The sequence below is a fragment of the Equus asinus genome, chromosome 4 (genome assembly GCF_041296235.1).
Source record: "Equus asinus isolate D_3611 breed Donkey chromosome 4, EquAss-T2T_v2, whole genome shotgun sequence".
Lineage (NCBI taxonomy): Eukaryota > Metazoa > Chordata > Mammalia > Perissodactyla > Equidae > Equus > Equus asinus.
In genome coordinates this window covers 18759045-18778760 of record NC_091793.1, presented here as the reverse complement: position 1 = coordinate 18778760, position 19716 = coordinate 18759045, and the positions used below count along the sequence as shown (strand labels likewise).

At 57.8% G+C, this 19716-nt stretch overlaps 1 protein-coding gene across 1 annotated transcript; it reads left to right on the top strand.

The window, feature by feature from the left end:
- The first annotated feature begins 1632 nt into the window (after positions 1 to 1632).
- On the top strand, positions 1633 to 18676 carry BIK (BCL2 interacting killer). Its single transcript, XM_044778257.2, has 6 exons — positions 1633 to 1712; positions 7626 to 7707; positions 14671 to 14796; positions 16382 to 16489; positions 17321 to 17438; positions 18147 to 18676. The coding sequence occupies exons 3-6, from the start codon at positions 14678 to 14680 to the stop codon at positions 18234 to 18236; spliced, it is 435 nt and encodes a 144-aa protein (XP_044634192.2). The 5' UTR covers positions 1633 to 1712; positions 7626 to 7707; positions 14671 to 14677; the 3' UTR covers positions 18237 to 18676.
- Positions 18677 to 19716: the final 1040 nt, after the last annotated feature.

Here is a 19716-nt window from a genome sequence, read left to right as displayed (position 1 = left end):
CGAGGGCCCCCTGGAAGCATTCTCACACACGTCACATCTTTTTTGCCTGTGAGAGCCCGTGTCCCGGCTTTCCCCTCCAAGTCTGTCTCGCATCCGCAGAGTGCATTTAGAGGCAGGCCCCTGTGGTGCAGCGCTCCTGCCTGCACGGCACCCTGTGGCTTCCAGCAGCCATCAGGGCCATCCAGCCTTTGCCAGGCGTGGAGTTGATGTGATTTGGGGGGCCCTCAAGGAAAGGATTGCAGAATCAGAAGAGGCCAGAAGAACCCCAAGGGACAGAGGGGCCCTGCCGTTTAAGCTCTGCGGGAGTCTACTCAACATCTCATGGTTATCTCCTCTGGTTGGCCCATGCCCTGCAGGGGGTCTCCGCTGTCAGCCCATTTCACAGATGGGAACACTGAAAGAAACATGGGTATCACCGTTGTCACTCCAGAGGCGGGAAGAAGCGGTAACCAGGACCAACAGGTAGCAAATGGCAGACCTAGCGGGAGGGAGGCCCCCTGGACCCTGCCGCTCTGCCCTCAGAGAGGCAGGACTGGTAAACAAGCCTTGTGTTCCCAGACAATCGTTACTTTGTAATCCCACCTCACAGCTCTGCTCTTCTCCACCCTCAACACCCCGGCATCTGGGCTTGGGGACTGAGACCCTACCTCTCCCTAACCCACCCCAGGCCTGGAACCTTCCTGATTTCTCCTCCTTCCTGGAGGCTTTGGGGTCCGGCTCTGCCCCCCATCTCTTCCCAGGCCCAGGGGTGCCAGGCAGGGAGGGCTGCCCCCCGTGGATTGTGCTGCTGGAAGGAGGGGGGTTGGGTAGGAGTGGGGCCAGACACCCCAGGCTTAGGTAGGATGCTGTTGATGCTATTTCTACGAAAGCACGAGCCTCAGCTTTCACATTTGTGAAATGGCCTTAAAAATATCTAACTCCAGGATGTCGCCAGGGCCTGGGGAGAGGGGGGAATGGAGCATTATTGTTTAATGGGTATACAGTTTGTTTTACAAGGTGGAAAGTTATGGAGATGGGTGGTGGTGATGGTTGCAAAACATTGTGAATATATTTGATACCACTGAACATACATTTAAAAACATAAAGATGGTAAGTTTTATGTGATGTGTATTTTACTACAATAAAAAAAAAATGAAAAAAAAGAAACAAATCATAACCCCGAAGCTGCCAGTACACAGAGCACGAATATTTGAGCGCTGAATTCACGCTATTTAGCAAGTCATTTCGTCTTCCAGGGCCTCAGTTTCCTCATCGGTAAAATGGGCATAAAAAAAAGCACTGAGCCCTTAGGACTGCTCGGAGGACGAAGTGAGGCGATCCATGTAAAGATTCTGGATTATACACCCAAATTCGGCCAGTGGATTCGTCCACAGATGTGCCTCGGAGCCTACTGTGTGCACGGCCGTGCTGGGAAGGAGCGCACGCGACAAAACAAGCTTGCAAATGCCAGGAGGCAGAGAGACAGTAAGCAAGTAAACAGATCACATCTGTAGCATTATCTGTTGCCATTCGGCCCTGGGTCCTGGACTCGGCGCGGCGGGGCGGGCGAGGCGGCCGGGGGCGGGGCGGGGCGGGGCGGGGCGGGGCGGGGCGGGGCGGGGCGGGGCCCGCCGGTTTATATGGGCGCGCGGGTCGCCCGCCGCACGCAATACGCCTCCCAGCTGGAGCGCTGTGGACCCTGCTACCGTCGCCAGCGCCGCCACCGCCGCGAGGTGAGTCCGAGCCCTACCGCCCGTGCCGTGACCCTAGCCCCGGCGCCCTCCGCCCCTCCGCCCAGCCCGAGCCCAGCAGGTGGGCGCCCAGGGGCTGGAAGGTGGGGGATCCAGGTTTTTTCTTCCCGGGCAGCTACTGGGTGTGTCCTTTGCGGGCGATGTCTCGGGCTCCGGGCTCCGAAAAGCCCCCTCTCGGGCGGGGTCTCCGGGTCCCCGCCGGCGATGGTGCCAGTCGCGCCCCCCGCGGGCCTCAGTCTCCACTTCTGTGCAATGGGGCGGCCCCTCTGCGCCCCGCCCGGAGGCCGGATGGCCTGTCGCCCCGCCATGCCCTCCTGCGCCGCCCGGGGCCGGGCTCCCCGGTCCTCGGCGGCCGTGCGCACCGGGTCGCGACGGCACAGCCCGCGCGTCCGCGGAAAAAGGGAAGATGGCGTCGGGCCCTGGTCCCCGCCGGGACCCGGGGCGCCCCGAGTCGCCGCGCACCTGCGAGGGGCCGGAGAAAGGACGGATTCTGGGACGCGAGAGCAGTGGGGACAGGAACTTGCGCGGGCCGCGCTCGGCGCTGGAGGGGCCGCGGGGCGCGTGCCAGCCCGTGACCACGAGGGTCCCGCCGGCCGCCTCGGCCACCGCCAGCCCAGGGGCCTGGGGCGCGGTAGACTCCGGCCTCCCGGGGGCGAACCGCTTTGTAAACCGTTCATTGTTACTCTAATTTTCGTTAGAATGAGCCCCCCGGGCGGCGGGACGTTGTTGCTGCTGCTGCTGCTGTTGTAACATTTTTGGAGCACCTGCTGTGGCGCGCCCTGGATCGCAGCTTCGCTGTGAGCCTCTCCCCAGCCCCCCGGGAAGGAGGGTTCTCAGCTTGTCCTTCCCGCCTTAGGAAGGGGACAGACCATTGAGCTCTGTGCTGGCCTGCCTCCAAAGCTGGGGGGTGGGAGGGGTCCTCATTTTACAGATGGAGAAACTCAGACCTCAGTTCCAGAAAGCATTGTGAGTGCTGTGCAGCTAAAAGCCCAGAGCCTTTTTCTGGAAGCCAGGACACAACTTCCCGCAGCCACTTCCCAGCTGTGTTGGGCACCTCCAGCCTGAGCCTCGGTCTGCCCTTTCTTTAAAATGGGTCCACGAGGTTTCCCACCAGGTGTGGACGACACCTCCCAAGTGTTGGTGATTTGGGTGACTGTTCGTGCCTTCCCTGGAGTTAACACTTAACTTCATTTCTGCTTATTTGGGGCCTGCCTTTGGAAGAAGTCCCCAGGAGTGGCACATTTTTAGTGTGTTTTGCACTTGTTCCTTAAAGGGTCTGGCTGAGGGGATAGCTGGGCCTGGATGCTGCTGTCAGCACCCAGCTGCTGCACTTCCCTTTGCATCACCTCTTCTCCACTGGGCTCCTCCCTCTCACTCCAGGATTTGGGGATTTCCCACCATCTTCTGAACCTCAAGGTCACAGGGCTGTTGGTGATTGAGTTAGCTGTGGCGTTTCCAGCCTTCCCAGCCTTAGGTTGTACAAGCTTATTTTTGCTCGTTTTTGGTTTAAGATATCTAAAGCATTTGGGGAGAGTGGCTTCCAGGGTGCCGGCTGTGAGCCAGTGTCCACCAGGGCTGAGTGCATATTGAACCAGCCTAAGATGGTTGCCAGCTCATCTTTTTTTGGTGGAACTGTCTTAGCAGGCCTATTTCTCCAGGAACCAGGGATACCGTGAGGGCTTCCGTGGGATGGCATGAGGTCTGAAACAAGTGGAGTGATATTCTTGCACAATGCCTGTGGGTGTCGCATTCATCTTCCTTCTTTGCTGTCTCGGCTCAGTTGCCACCTCCTCTGAGCAGTCTTCCCTGACTACTCCATCTAAAGCTGCAGCCGCCCCCCCTCCTCCCACCAGTTCCTCTGTCCTAGGACCTTGCTTTACTGTCTTTGGGACACTGAAGAGAGTGTGAAATTACCCACTTGTGCTCACTTAGTGTGACTTACAGTAGCCTGCAGCTCCCGGAGAACTGGAGTGTAGCCCCGGGGCCTGTCACAGCCTGGACGTGCTGAGAAGCAGCGGGATAGAGAGCTGAAAGCACGTGGGTTATTGTAAGTTTTAGGTGGTTAGTAGGGTTAGAAGCTGGACTCCCTGAGCCGCAGAGAAACCTGAGCGCAGTGTCTACCCTTTTCTTCGCTCCTGGTCGTCTCTCTAAGAAGTGGAAGTGGGGTGCCTTGGGGAGGGGCTCCATCCACCCGCAGGGCTTGACGCTGACCTCGGAGGCCTTTTCCCCTCTCCCTGGAAAGCATCCTGTTTTTAGTGAACCTATTAAATTTGTAGACAATTAATGGTTTCTTGCTTCCCCTGCCGGGGACAGAGTGGATCCCACGAGAGTCTGGCTGTTTTTCTCTCTGCTCAAAACAATTCTAAGAGGTTTCAAGGAAGTTCCTGGCATGCTCGGGTTTTGTTGTTGGCGGCCACCAGGAAGCCTGCGGTGGGTCTGGCGTGGACACGGGCGGCCGCTCCCTCATCTCTTTGTCCTGCCATTGGTTGGTTGGGCCCCGGCCCTGGGAGAAATACAGAATGTAAGCAAATAAGTCCTCCGGCCTGAGTTCCTTGTTGGCTCCGAGGTGGGCAGGAGAGGGGCAGGCTGGTGGCCAGGGCACAGGCACTGGCTCAGAGCGGGCAGCTGATTTTCCTAGTGTCAATATTAGGATGTGACAACACAAAACACTTGCTGGGCCTTTCTGGGCGCCGCGTGGTATAAACCTGTTTTTCTGGAGGCGGGAGAAGACACCGGGTCACCTAGACTCTGAGAGGAAGTGCAGCTTCACCGGGGAGGGAGAAGCCCACCTGGCTCCTTGGGGTGAGTCACTGTGGAAAGGATATTTAAGACTGAGAGTTTAAGCTAAAGTTGTGCGTGCTCTGCTTCGGCGGCCTGGGTTCGCAGGTTCGGATCCTGGGTGCTGACCTACTCCGCTCAGCAGCCATGCTGTGGCGGTGTCCCACATACAAAATAGAGGAAGCCTGGCAGGGATGTTAGCTCAGGGTGAACCCTTCTCCACCACCACAACAACAGATTGAGAGTTCTTGGTGATTTTTTTCCCCAAAAGATGACATTTGTGTGTCAGTGGGTTGGAGCTCCGAAGAGGGTCTATTTTAAGGCCAGGCCAAGGAGATATGCCCGGTTTCCCGTGCACACTGACGCATCAGGAAAATCCCAGCTGGGACACGAGGTGGTCAGCGTGGGTGTGACCGCTCCCGAGCTCAGGTTCACGGCATGATCGCTTCCTCTTAGCGAGCGCTCTCAGGGCTACCCTCCCGACTGGGCTCTCATCAGGAGAGGGTGCATCCGGTCCAGGGTCCTCCAGCCGGGAACTGCCTGTCACTGTGAGCCCAGCCCTGCCTTCTGTTTTACAGTGTCCTGTCTGCTTCCCCCTGGGCTGTCCCCGTTCACTGGGCTCCTGCTCTGAGCTGGGGCAGACAGACAGGTAAACATTTAATGAGACCGTGATGGGCTCAGTGCCCAGTCCAGGTCTGTTTACCTGAGGTGCCGGGACAGTGCAGATGAGGAGCCATTAATTCTGTCCCGGGGAGATCGGGAGGAGTGGGTTCTGGGCTGGGCTTGAAGGAAGAAGCAGGTCCCCGGGGCCAGCCTGGGCGAGGCAGAGGGAGAGTGTAAAGTCAGGGTTCAGTGTTGGCACAGTGGGGGACTGAGGACTTTGTCACATGGAGGAAATGGGAGCTCCTAAGGCTGTTGCCCGGAGGGCATGTCGGGCCGGTGAGTGAGTGAGACCCCTCTGAGAGCACTGAGGGGAGACCCAAAACTGTCTGGAAGGAAGGGGGCCCCAAGGGCCACGTGTCTCTCTGGTCCGCTCAGTGTTTGCGCCCCACAAGTCACGGTCCTTCACTTACTTTAAATACTTATTAAGAGCTTATTTTAAATACATGCTTTTTAGACTTAAAAACTGCAGACCTGGTGGTGCCTTGGCGCCCTGTTCTTTCCGATGGTGATGGGAAAGCACAGGGGTCCCCTTGGGTCCCCTTTTGGGTGTCAGCAAAGATTTGGGTGATGATTCCCTACGACTCGCAGGATGTGCCCTTCCAGGTTTTCCTTGTCCCGTGTCCCCACCTGTTTTCCGTTCGCGTCATTGAACCGTGTAGCAGAACAGAATACCACACACTGGGCAGCTCAAAGCACAGAAGTTTTTTATTCCTCACAGTTCTGGATGCCGGAAGTCCAAGGTCAGGGCGCCACAGGCTCCCTGTGTCCTCGAGTGGGGGACGGGCATGGGGGACGGGCAGGGAGCTCTCCTGGGCCCCTTAGGCAAGCACTGATCCTTTTAGCAGAGCCGTGGGATCTGACCGCCTCCTCAGGCCCCGCCTCCTGGTACCATCACCCCAGGGCAGTCGGTTTCCAACATATGAATTTGGGGGACACACATTCAGACTACAGCAAACCGCTTTAAAGCCAATTTTAAAGTCAGTGGTCAAGAGAGTTCTTAGTCTGTTTCACTTCCTCTCCCGTGTGGAGTGTTTTCATAGATATTGGAGCAGGAAAGAACATAAAAGAAAATCTCCCAACGCTGCTTTTACAAACGAGGAATTAGGGGTCCAGAGGGGCTGAGGACTTTCTCAAAAGTCACCCGGCCAAGCCAACCTGGAACCCAGGCCTGCCACCAGCCGAGTGCCCTGAGCGCGGTGTTTCCATTCATGTTTAGTGTCTGTAGCCACTGAAATGGAAACGTTTGCATAGATCACGTCATATCATCGTGCTCCTGTCTGTCACTCAGCTGCCAACTGTGGCGGCTTCCCTGTCGCTACACACAGACCCACCTGCTTCCTTTTTTGCCGTGGCCAGCCTGCCCAAGTGTGGATTCGGGAGGAAAAGGGGCCCTGGGTTTGCATCATTCTTTCTGCTCACGTTCCCAAGCGTGCTGAGCCGGGCCAGGGCGAGGCCCGGGGACCTGGAGCCGAGTCAGGCCTGAGCAGTTCCTGCCAAACTTTGCCCTAAGCTGTGGTGGCCAAGAAAGTCTGTCCCTGGAGTGGGAGGCCCAGCTTACCGTAGTGCCTCCCCTCGGGTGTGTGACAAGCCCTTCACTGTCTTTAACCTCAGTTTCCTCATCTGTAAATCGGGGAGGATGTTCCGCCCTCCCGTGGGGTGACGTGCCTGATGCGTCCACCCACACCCACAGCTGCCTCTCGGCTCCTGCGCTCAGAGGGCGCCGTGCAAACATGGACCGTGCCTGATGGTCGAGCCCTTGCTGTGCCCCGCATGCAGGGCCCCAGCATGTGCCGTCCTGTTGAGTTCAGTGAAAACCATTTGGCATTTCTAGTCCCAGAAAGAGACCTTTGGGAATTGTCAAGGCTGCCTGCCTTATTTTTTCCGCGTCTGTCCACCCGCGTTGCTAGGTGGGTGTGTACGTTTTTAGAGTCTGGAGGTGGGTAGCGTGATGGTATGGGGAAGGGGCTCTGAATTTCCATTCTCAACCCTCCCAGGTCCCGCATCTGTGAAATGGGGCAAACAGTCCCCTCCTTCTGAGGGAGGGAGGGGCTCAGTGGATGCAAATAAAAAGGATGTGGGGCCGCCAAGAGCATTAAGCAGTGGGTGGAGAGGGCGGCCCTTGCCTGAGGCCACAGCAGCCAGAAGCCCAGCCGAGACTGGACTGCTTACGCCCACCCACCCCACCCCGGTGGATGGCTTTTTGGCACCTGAGTTCAGGGTGGATCAGGCCAGCACCTGTGCCGGGGTCAAAGGGGAGGGCCATGGTGCAGGTGGAGTCCCAAGTCTGGATGGCCCTCACTCAGGGGGTCCATTCCAAGCTACCACTTTCAAAATTAATGAACAACTCCCACCTACTCCCAAGGGTGAATTTCCAACTTGCCTTTTGCTTGAAATACTTTTCTCCTCACTTTTCTCTCCCTCCTTTCTCTCCCTCCTTGTCTTTTTCCCCCCCAGTTATTTCTCCATCACTTAAGGGAAGTGAGCCCGGCCCACCTCCGGCAAGCTGTTTCGGGCATCTGCAGGTTCACAATGGCAGGTGGGGGTCTGGACTTCCCCCACCCCTGGGCGCTGGGGAGGGAGTGGGAGGAGGTGGCTACTGGGGTTGGGGGCTCAGAGGGGTTGGGGACTTGATTCCTGAAATAGACCTTTAAGGTAAACATCTCCATGTGGACACATTCAAACTAGTAACTTGAAACAATTATTCTTTGTATCAGTGATCTCAGCACATGCCTGGTAATGAAAGTTCAAGAGCACAGAAGTGTGTATATAGTAAAAATTGTCTCCTTCCCACCCCTGTCCTGGAGCCCCCCCTTCCCCTCTTTCTCCTGCAGGAGATGATCTCTGCGGGATAGAAGTGTTTGTGTCGTTTATTTGTACACGCGGGGCAGCACAGTTAGAGACTGTTCCTCCTGCCGTGTCGGTGGAGTCTGGTGTGCGGCGCCTACAGACCCGCTGCTTCCCTTCTTCGGGGCTGCCAGGGACGTGCAGGGGTGTCTGCAGGACACATGGCTAGAAATCAGAGGTTGTGTGTATTAGTGACTTTGGTAGATACCCCAGCTGTGCCCCCCTCCCCTCTGGTCTGTTGACTGGTTAACCAGCTTGGGAGCCCCTGCTACGTGCTGGGAGAAGGGCAACAGTTGTATCTTTTTATCTTCCCAGCCCTGGAGGTTGTGCTCCTACCACGCGTGAGGATGCTCTGAGCTAGAGGTTAGGTGATTGGTCCAGGTCACAAAGCAGTGGCAGAGCGGGGACTGGAACCCAGGTCTGTCCCACAGAGTTAGAGCTTGTGTGTGCGCCCGATGCTTTGAGCACTGGGTGCTCTGTAAACCAGGGTATCACCCCGTTTGGGTGGGGAAGAGCTGGTGACTGGGAGGGGTGTGGGTGGGAAGCCCTGATGGAGAAAGACTGGGGGGGTGGGTCCCGTGGCCGAGTGGTTAATTTTGTGTGCTCCACTTCCGTGGCCCAGGGCTTTGTGGTTCTGATCCCAGGCGCAGACCTACACGCTGCTCGTCAAGCCGTGCTGTGGCAGTGTCCCATATAGAAGAGCTAGAATGAGCTACAACTAGGATAAACAACTACGTACTGGGGCTTTGGGGAGGGAAAATAAAGAGAAAGATTGGCAATAGATGTTAGCTCAGGGCCAATCTTCTTCAGAAAAAAAAAAAAAAAGATTAGGGACTAGGTGTTTCCCAGTTGGGTCTGCCCAGCAGCCACTGGCCTGGCACCTGGGACTCCAGTGACCTCTTGGCTTTGTTGGAGTCCCAAAGGTGTCGTCACATGCTCCTGATTTGCTGCAGGGCATGTAGGGACATGTGGCAAGGCTGGGAGCAGGAAAGGGAGCGGGCAGGGCTGGGCTTGGGGAGACTAAGGGTCCCTCCTCCAAGGAGGGGCCAGCTGTTTCCAGCCCAGTGTGTGTGTGGGAGGGGCACGTCCTGTGAAACTGGCCCCTTGGAAGGAGCATCATCTTTCTCAGCTGAGCCTCCCAGTGACCCGTCTGGTCCCTCCGCCCTCTGCACCTGTTTGCCCGTCTGTGAAATAGAACTTGTTAGAGTCTCGCCTTGGTCTGAGGGTCCCTCACCAGGAGGTTGCCTGCCCTCTCCTCCCCGCCAGTTCCTACAGCCTTGACCATGTTGTCTTTTGCTGAACATCTCCTGTGCTGTGCTGTCCTGGACACATGTCTGTTCGTTCAGGCTGTGATGCAACCCTGGGAGGGAGATGGCATTTCCCCCTTTCCCAGATAAGGAAACCGAGTTTCGGCCAGGAGCTGGTGCTCACACAGCTGAGGGCAGAGCTGTTCCCCGAAAGCAGGCTGTCCGTGTAGAGCCCGCCCCTCCCGCTCTCCCAAGCCCCGCAGGCGTCCTCGTGGCGGTGGGGCGGCTGTGTCTGCACAGAGGTGTGATTTGCATGCGGGCCTCTGTGGGGAACAGAGGGTTCCGGCCTCGTTTTTTCCACTGAGCGTGTGGGAGGGTCAGTGTGTGGGCCGCCGCCTGGGTGGGGACACATGGCGAGGTGTGCCTTCCTTTCACCAAAGAAGGATTTTAAGCTACTGGTTTGCAAATCTGCTGGAAAAAATAGATGTTAAAACCAGTGTGGGCTCCTGGATGTGCAGCTGCGGCGACCTCAGAACTGGGCGTCTGCTCTGCGCTGGGTGCCGGGAGCCGGGAATGGCCGCGCCTGTGCTGCTAGCGCTCACCTTAACACAGATCCTGTCCGTCTGTCCTCACCACAGCCCTGGGAAGTAGGTGTGACTGGTATCCTCTTTTAGAAGTGAGGAAACCTGAGGAGCAGAGAGCTTAACTTACTGGAGGACACCCAACAGCCTGGCTCCAGCGTTCACGGGGTAAGCCACCGTGGACGCAAAAGCAGCGCCGGCTGGTGTGGTTGGATACAGAAAGAAGCAGAGACGGGGGCTGCAGGAGGCCCCCAGCCTGACTCGGAGGATCTGGGAAGGTGATGCTAGACACAAGTTATTTAGGGCCCAGTAGGAATGAGCCAGGCAGAGGAGACTGAGGCTGGCCAGCCAGCGGGCACTGCCCACGCAAAGGCTTGGGGGCTTGACATGTCGGGGCGTGGCTACAGAAGTGCGCGTTCTTTAGTGTGGCGGGAACAGGGTCTGAGATTAGGGTTGCGGGGCTGAGGCTGGTGAGGTGGCCGGAGGGAGAAGGGCCCTGATAGTGGTGTGGCAGGACTCCCGAGGGGCTGGGGGAGCCTAGTGGAGTGGTGACAGGTCCGATCTGAGGCTGCCACGTGGATATCAGATGGGAGAAAGCCCAGCTGGAGACCAGAGACAGCAAGGCAGCTGGAGCGGGGCCAGGCAGGAGGGGACCAGCGCTGGGCCTCCATAGGGTGGTGGGGCAGCTGGGAGGGACCCGAGCTGGGAGGCGGCTGCAGGGACACCAACCCAAGCTTCCCGGCCACGCTCTGAGTGCTCCCATTTAGATCTAGAGCCCCAAGGCCAGCCCAGGCCTGGCTGTGAGCGTTGAGTGAGAATCCGTATACAGGACTTAAATCTGTGCCTGACCACAGTGGATGCTCGAACAGCAGCCAGGATTGTAACAGGCCGTTAATGCTGGTTCTTGCCTGGAAAAGGAACCCCGTGAGTGCAGGCGCATCATCACCGTCTAACAGATGAGGCAACAGTGCCTTGCCCAGGGTTGTGCCACAAGTGAGTGATTGGGTGGGATGTTAACCCGAGACTCCCCTGCCCTGATGGAGTGTCAGTGCTGGAAACCTGGCTCAGACGAGCGACCGTGAACCTGGAGATGCAGGAGACGCTGGTGTCTGTCCCAGGCCGGCGCAGACAGGGAGGTCCAGCAGGGGCTGGGACCCACGGAAGGCGCGGACGTGGGCCCTGCTCCCAGCAGTTGAGTCTGGTACCCCCTCACGGCACGGCTCATCCACCCCTGGAGCTGGTCAGACGCACTCCGGCCTCCACCCTAGCCTGGCCAAGCTGCTGGTGGTCACTGTCCCTGGTCAGGCACCTGCTCCCATAGGACTCAGGGGCCCCTCATCCCATTTGGTGCCCAAGGATTCTGAGAGTGTCTGCTGGGGGCCGATTTGTTGGGACAGTGGTGATGCTTAGAGGCCATGTGCCCAGCGAAGTCCCCTTGTGGCCCCTTGCCTGTGGGGGAAGCAGGGGCTTCCACAGGAGCACACAGCAGCCCCTGGGGAGAGAATAGCCCCCTGCGGGAGGGGGTCAGGCTGGATGGGAAGGGGGAGCAGGAGAGGCAGACGCAAATGAGGGCTGGCTTGCTCTCCCTGGAAAATGGCCATTTGCATAGACACTGAGCCCCTGGGGCCTGGAGCCTGGGGCAGCTCAGCTCCTCATCACAGTCCCTTAGGCGCCACCACAGACACACACAGACACACACAGACACAGACACAGACACACACACACACACTGTTTACCGTCTGTGCACTGTTAAACCATCTCATCCGTGAAAGTTGTTGCCAGATAGCTCTTTTATGTCCTTTAATGGAAGTTTAAATTTTTCTTCCTAAAGATTTTAAGCATCCTTTATTAGATTCATTCCTAACCCAAAACCTTAATGTGTATTTAGTTTCTACTATATTTCCTGGTTGCCTTGTAGGGAGGCTGTTGATTTTTGTACGCCGGTCTTGTATCTGGGAGCTCCAGAAGGCGATTTCCTTGGTTTTCCACTTCGATGTTCCTATCTGCTGAAATCTTCCCTTTTCTGTCTTTTATTGAAATGATCAGATCCTTTTCTGCTGGTTGGAATGTTGTCCATGTCTTACTCGTTTAGAGGTTTCCTCTAACTTGCTAAGGCTCATTTATATTTTTCTCCATTTATGTCTAAGTCAAGTCCATTGAAGTCCTTTTGCCTTTTGTGTTAGACCCCTGTCGTCCAGCCCCCCACCCCCCTTCTCCTTTCTCTGTTTAAAACAAGCACAATTGAGGAAGTCAGACTCTGCTGATGGTGTGAGTGCCGAGGGGCCGCAGGCTCGAGGTCGGGGCCCCAGGACCCGTGTTTGCCCCTTTCAACAACATTCGATTTAAAGGCAAACGGGTGAAACTCAACTCTGGCTATGAAAGTGGCTTCAAACCACACTAGTTTTGTGATCTACCTTCTTCTAAAGTCTTGTCGAACACCTGCGTCACCGGTGGCTCTGGATTCCCCTCATAGCTTTTACCTGCTACTGGGCGTCCCCTGGAACAAAGGCGTGAAGATGTGTGCGCCCAGACGGGGCCTGTGCTGGCCTCATGAGGGGAGTCGCTGGGTCTCCGGCCTACGTGCTTCTTACACTTTGCCTGCAGGTGCCCTCGGCAGGTGGCAGCACCCCCCTGGGGGCCGGGGGCCACCCTCCCCCCACCCACCGGGTCTGACCTGACAGCTCCTTTCAGCCCATGGGGGAAGGTGCTCCTGACAGGTGCGGGTGGCATATGTCAGCTGTGGCTTTTGTGGCCATTGTGGCTGTGTTTACACGGCTGCTCCTCCAGCCCCGGCTCCTGCTGGAGCTGCCTTTCACGTCAGGCTTTCATCTGGAACAGATGTAAAACTCTTCTCTTTCCCGCTTAGGAAACCGAAACAGCCCTCTCTCTTTGAGGCAAATTCCGGGCATTTATTCTCTCTGGAACAATACTGTCCTTATGTGGGTTCTTGTCGCAAAGGCCACAGTGCCCAGACCCTCACATACCTGTCTGGCCCTCGATGACGTCACGGCGCGTCCATCGCTCTGCCTGCGTTTTGGATGCATTATTGAGAATAACCGGTCCAGACTTGCCCCGAGACACCGGGAGGATCCAGCATTTACCTCTGTGTTCCCATGAGCCCTTGCCTGGTCCTTGTGTGCCCGCCATCACCCTTTAATGCTGAAAACAGGTGGTGAGCACACTCCTGTCCAGCCTTGTGTCCCCACAGCACACCCGTGTGCGTCCTGCCTGCAGTCGGCCCCCTTCAGGGATAAACGTTGGTCCACCCTGGCCTGGGCACCCCGGGGACCAGCGGCTCTGGCCCTTCTTGGTTCACTGCAGGCAGATGTGAGGAATTAGAAATTTTTGAAAACCTGAGACGTCGTTGTAAGAATTAGACGTTGAAGTGCAAAGGTCATAACAGTCAGTGCCTGCTCCTCAGAGTTCCAGGCTCCGCTCAGAGTACTTGAAGGAGATCCCTGCATTTCATCCCCAACAGCCAAGTCGGGACTGCTGATACCCGAAAGATGAGAAAGCGGCGGCGTCACGCAGCTGCTAAGCGGCAGACCTGGGATTCGAACTCAGGCCCTCTGGTTTCAGAGCCACGTTCTTCATCATCGTATTCTGTACCTAAGGCTGTTTGGTACAGTGTGGGGTAAATTACAGTGAACAAGGTCACAGAATCCCACCAGCTTTCACAAGTGGTGATGGGAACATTGACTGATGTGAGATTCCCAGTTATAATCGTTAGGAGGACCTGGATGGTGATTTGAACAAGTCGGGTTTTATTTTTGTTACACAGTTAGGCAGGCAGTGGCTTGTATTTTTTTGGTTGTTCAACAATGCCATCAGAGAGCCAAGCTCTCTGCCTCTCTGCTCTGTAGTCTTAGCGTGTTGGTTATCCTTGTGCTAAACACCTCGGTGTCATAAAATGGCTGCTGTAGTTCCAGCCTTCACTCCTGTGTTGAAGGCAGCAAGGAGGGAGAAGAGCCGCCCAGGCTGTGTCTGCTCCCTTTCAATCCCCACAGCAGAATTCTGAGGCCTCACTGACCAGGACTGGGTTATATGCCCACCACTAGCTGCATGGCAGGCTGGGCAAGTGAGGAACAGGAGGGTCACGATTGGCATAGAAGAACAAGGATTCGAGGCCACCTCAAAGAAAATTAGTTCTATTAGCAAGGAGCCCCGGGGTAAATAAGGTAAATAACAGCCTTGCCAAGACAGTCGGGTGAAGAAAGGGGCTTATAAAACTCTATGTAAGGAGCGCTCCCATCTTTGAAAATGCGTGTGTGATGCATGTGTGTGTCTAGAAAAAAGACTGGAAGGTTAGCGTGGTCCCTCTGGGGACTGGGATGGTGGCTGACTTTTCCTTGTTTGGCTTATTTGCTGTTTCTGCCCAAGGGAGATGGCAGACGTCGAAAGAAGGCTCTGTGGCCGGGCAGACCCAGGGAACTTGCTCTCCTGGTGGAACCTGGCCTTCATCCACTATTTTGACACCAGACGTTTGGGTTTTTTAGTTTGATTACTGGCCTCCTAAAGGCCAGTATTAGAGCTTCCTTATATTTATTCTCTAGGCAAGGGCCCTTATGAATCATCTCTAAATCCCTGACTTAGAGACGTATGACAGAGAACAGAGAGGCTTGGTGTCTTGCCCAGAGCCACACAGTGAGCGCTGGGCAGGGGTCGTGCTTGGGGAAGCTGGGGTAGGAGGAGGCTGACGATGGCATTGGCAGAGAGAGAGTGGGCTGGGGGCAGAGGTGAAGTGGGCTGGGGGCAGAGGGGACACATGAGTGAAACCCAGGTTGCATAGTTCTGGGCATCCGGTCAGCATGTGTTGTTTTCCCCCAGAGAAGAAATGTCTCAAGTAGGACCCGTCTCCAGGGACCTCTTTCTGGATGCCTTCCTGCACGAGCGCAGCCCGGAAGCCCTGGAGGTTCTTGGCATGACCGAGCTCACAGAGTCCTCCCCCGACAGGTAGGTCCCAGCAGCCCTCACGGCCCCGCCCACGCCCGTTCCTGGTAGTGACCTTTACCGGGTGGTTAGGAGAGAGGCCCTCTGGGTTCCCCAGGCGTGGTCATGGGGGCAGGTGACCTGGGCTGGGCCGCTTTGCTCTGATACCAGCTCACGGGGGGGCCCCTTGGGGCATCCGGCACGTTCACAGTCCCAGGATGGACCTTGGGTGCTGGCCGTCAAAATGGCTCAAGCTTGTGGCCGTAGGACAGGGTGCCTCCTGGCCCTCGTGTCCATGATCACCTACCTCCTCAAGGCCTCTCAAGATGGATCCAGTTTTAGAAAACCGGAAGTAGCCTGAGCAGCTGCTTCAGATGCGGTTCCTGGCCCTGGCTGGCAGGGCAGTGAAGAGGGGGTCTTCCCAGCATCCACTCCAGGGTTCGAGACGCTTCTCTCCTGCTTCAGCCTGAGGATTCTCTTAGTCATTAGGTCCTGGATGTGGGGTTTGGGGTTGGTTGAGATTTTAGGGCTGGAGGGACCCCAAGATCTGCCTCTTCCCCACTCCCTGCTCCGTTTGTAGATGACAACAGGGAATGTTCAGCCTGAGGCAGTGTTTTCCTGAGGTCCCAAGGGTGTCAGGGTAGAGATGGGACCTCAGCCCACCACCCTGATTGCCAGTCAACCCTTCCCACCCCCCGCCCCCGTCCTGTCCCCCCAGTGCCCCTGGAATAGAGAGAGCACAGACCCTGGGGAGACTGGGCAGGTAGCCGGGGCAGGGCTGGGAGAGGCCCCGAGTCCTTGGCCCCCGGGAGGCCTGTCTGCCTGGGAATTTCCAGAAGAGCTGCCAGGTCACCGAGATGGAATGTGTGGGCAAACCCCTGCGAGCAGGCAGGGCCGAAGCCGCTCAGACGCCCGGAGGGGAGGGCGAGTGTGGGACCTGGAGGTTGGGTGGGAGCGTGTGAGCCTCCATTTCCAGCCAGCATGCGTTCAGTGCGAGGGGGGGCCCAGGCCCCTCCGTTCTCACAGGGGTGATGACAGCAAAGGTGGTTTCAGGATCGGGGACCAGGGAACAGTTCCCAGAGCCCCTCCCCACAAGGAGAGGGGTAAGTTGAGACCCCTGTGAGAAGCCAGCCTGAGTGATCTGAGGGGCCTCAGAGCCCCCAACCTACCCAGCCCGTTGCCCACCCTTGCCACCAAGCCCACCGTGCCACCCAGGGGGCCTCCAGGGCATCCGCCTACCTTGGAGGGGGAGCAGGGCTGCAGGGGGAGGCTGAGCCGCTGTGCACACGGGCGCTCCCACCCCCATGGGGGCTCAGACCAAACTGAGAAGCACCCCCTCCGCAAGAAGGACTGACCCCGGCTGCACTGGGCAGCCCCTCCCTGGCATCTGGGGCCCATACTCCAGGGAGTCCACCTGTGGGCGGGACCTCGCTGGCTTTTGCTGAAGCAAAGTGGGAGCCAGTGGAGGGGCGTGCGAAGGCTCCCTGCCCCTTGCCTCACTCTGCGCCGCCCGTGGACCCCACAAACCTGTGGCCCAATTGGCCAGGTGGGTCTGGGCGTGGGGTCGCCAGCACAACCACACTCCTCATTCCCTGTGCCCTTTCCACAGTGACAACCGTGACTCTGTGGCCATGCGGCTGGCCTTCATCGGGGACGAGATGGAAGTGAGATGGATGCTGCCCCACATCGCTGAGCTGCCTGGGGTGGCCATGTACAGGTGACCAGCCCTTGCCCAGCCCAGGGCTTCCGTAGCGCGGGCCTGGCCCACAGGGGCCCCTGGGAGGAAATGGCTCCGTCCACTCCAGGCAGCCCTGAGACCTTTAGGTCCCTCACCCCCAGGAGGCCCCAGCCCCTGGAGCTGGCCTGCTGCCACCCCGTTCTTCCTGGACTAGGCAGCAGACACAGCAGAACCCAAGCCCCTTTCGCTCTTCCCTCAGCAAGCCCAGACAGGATCTTTCCAAAATGGTCCTGACTTAAAAAGACGGGAGATGCCGAGTGAGCTCAGACGGAGCTGTCTGTGTTGTCAGCGGGGCCATCTGCATGGAGGCCTCTCTCCTGATGACGTTCAGCTTCCATGATTTTCCAGCGTCCCTGCAGGTTCTCAGTACCTCACAGAATTGCTCAGGGTGGGGACATAGAAACCTTACTCTTCGAGACCAGGATGAAGGTTTACGGGGTCTCTTGGTCCCCAGGGAGGCAGCCTTCCTTTGGGGAGCCCGGACCACTATTGGAACGAAGCTGCTCTGGAATGAGCACCCGCCCCTCTGGACCTGCCTCTTTGGGCCTGTGGGCAGTGGAGCGTTTTCCAAGTGGCCAGCTCCAGAACGCAAGGCCGAACCCCCAGCGGGTTGGCCGGCAGGCTGGGGAGGAAACAGGAAATCAGATGAATTTAGGACCAGAAATGGCCGGGGAGAGAGGCCCTCATTGGTGGAGCCACCCAGGGGAGGGGACAGGCCCTCTGCTCACACAGTTGTCACCTAAAACAAAGGCCGTCCTTGCCCCTGTTCCTGCAGTAATGGCCCTGCTCCCCCTCCCATCTGTCTTATAGCTTGGCCTTCACCTACAACCAGACAGGCCTGAGGGGTGTTTTTAGAAGTTTCATGGATGGTCTCACTAACCTCAGGGAGAACATAAGGTTCTGGAGCTTCCTGACCCGCAGGGACAGGGTAAGCCTGAGATTTCATGACCTTGACTCACCTTCCTGCATGTGTAGCCCTCTGGAGCCGTGGAGCAGCTGCCCCGTAGGGCACAGCCTCGCTGGTTGCTGCAGTCCCCACCAATCCCTATTGTCTTCTTTTGCCTGCTTCACCCATTCCTCCTCCTGCCTGTTCCCTGGGCCTTTGGGTTTGAGATGGCTGGCTTACTGAGAGAGGATGCACGAGTCCTTGCGTGCGCTAGCTTCCACAGCTGTGCCCGTGCTCCCGCCTGTACCAGGACTGCCTCCACCTGGCAGACATGACTGGTTATCTGCCCAGGGCAGAGGCCTCTTCTCCTGAGCTGCTTCCCTGACCACTGCTGATCCTCCCCCCCAGCACCGCGGATGGTCCCTCACACCTCTCCATCGTATTGTGCCAGTTCCCGGCAGACGAGCAGCCCGGGTGGGCTGGCCTCCTCTCCTCTGTGTGTCCCCAGGGCCACTCTCCTCTCCTCCCCGTCCTGTGCTCATCTTTCAGGGCACCTTGTTCTAGACCCCTCCAGTTCTGAGTGAGGCGCTTCTGCGTTCCCTTCCTTTACCAGACTCGCTCTTTGCCGGCCCACTGTCACCCACATGTGCTCATCCCATGTCCACAGAGCGCGCACAGGACGGCGAGCTGTGGAATGAGCAAGCCTCTTCCAGGCTGGGGGTCCTCACTTCTCTCCCCTTCATCCCACAGGTGTCCCCCAGTCGGGGGCGCGAGCTGGCTCTGTCCGTGCTGCTGCTGCTGGTGCTGCTGCTGGGCTGGGGGCTCCACCTCCTCCAGTGACGGCCGCTGCGGGGCAGTGCGGGGGCGGGGCTGGTCCCCTCCCCCTGACCGCCACCCTGGAGGTGGCCTTGTTTGTTTAGTTGTCTTTTTAACTGTTTTCTGATGATCCCTTTTTTATATTTAAACTCCGAGTGCTGGGACACTTACTGAGGTTTCATACTAGTTTTTTCTTGTTTTTTGTAAGAGAAATGAATTCATTATACCTCTGGGGTCGTTACTGGTTAACTGCCCATGCCAAGGCTGGGCTGGGCTTGCTCCCCGGGCCCCAGCCCACTCCGCAGCGGCCTGTCCGGGAAGGAGCCTTCCTCTCGTGGTGGGTCATGTGGGGGGCGGGGGGAGTGCTGGTCATGCCCCCGTGTCTGTGATGCCCGTGGCAAAGAGAAAATCTGCTGGAATAGATTTCTGAGGGGTGGGGAGAGCTCAATAAAATGTTGGTTTCCAGCTGGTCTCTGGTTCTCTCTGGGGGTTTGCAGCGTGGGCTCCATCCTGCCCCCTGGAGGGGGATTCAGGGGAACGAGGGGTGGGGTGTGCTCCCAGCCACCAGTGTGGCTGCGTGGATCACACAGCCTCCTGGCTCGTCCCAGCACCTGCAAATGCTGTCATGCAGTTTCGCCCAACACAAGCTGGTTTACTCTGTCTCTGTTATGCCTTGGTTTCTAAAGTCTCCCATTAGGGATTATTTCCTTTGGGGTGTTAGTGCCTCTCACAATTGGGGCCTCCCTATGTTTGCTCCTCCAGCACTCCCTGCTGGAGCAGTGGAGCCAGTGGGGCTGCTCACTTATGTGTGGTGGGGACAAGGAGCTGGGAAGGGATACTAGGAGTAGGAGGGGCCAGGCCTCCCATCGTGTGGGCTCAGCCTGCCCCAGACCAGGACCAGTGATATTTCTAGACCCCTCCAAGCCCTCCTCCCAGAACTTGTGCTGCGTGTCTCCCCCACCCCCCAGTCCCCTACCTCAAATACCCACCCTGGGCTGGGGTGAGCCACCTCCGTCCAGCTTCCAGCTTCCCCGCCCCAGCATCTTCTGCAGCCTCATCCCCCCGCCCCCTCCAGGGTCCCGAGTTGGAGAGCCTTCCCCGCCCTCCACGCAACCTCAGAGCTGATCCAGCAAATGCAGCTGCTCCCCGCCCGCCAGCCAGGCTGGGCAGACCCTGCCCCCTGCATCCTGCTCACTCCCAGTTGCACCTTCTACCTCTCATGACTGAAGGGACACCCTCCCCCTCTCCTGCCGCCTCGCCGCAGGCCTCCTTATGCGTCAGCTCCCCGAGGTCTGGTCCTTCACAGCTTTGAGGCCTGACTTCCATCTGCAGGAGCAGGGGCAGGGCGAGGGCCCAGCTACCCCCAACTCAGGGCTCCCACAGTGGAGGCGGCGCTCTGCCTGCACCTTTGGGTCCCCTCCTACGGGGCAGCCTCTGCACTGCAGGCAGAGGTGTTCCCAGCTTTCCGAGATCTTCCCTCAGGTGGCCCCATGCGCTCTCTGCT

Excerpts from the sequence above, each read along its gene's own strand:
- BIK (XM_044778257.2), top strand. The coding sequence starts at position 14,678 with ATGTCTCAAGTAGGACCCGTCTCCAGGGACCTCTTTCTGGATGCCTTC. Across the intron at positions 16,490-17,320 it reads CCTGGGGTGGCCATGTACAG|CTTGGCCTTCACCTACAACC; the intron begins GTGACCAGCCCT and ends TCTGTCTTATAG. Across the intron at positions 17,439-18,146 it reads TCCTGACCCGCAGGGACAGG|GTGTCCCCCAGTCGGGGGCG; the intron begins GTAAGCCTGAGA and ends TTCATCCCACAG.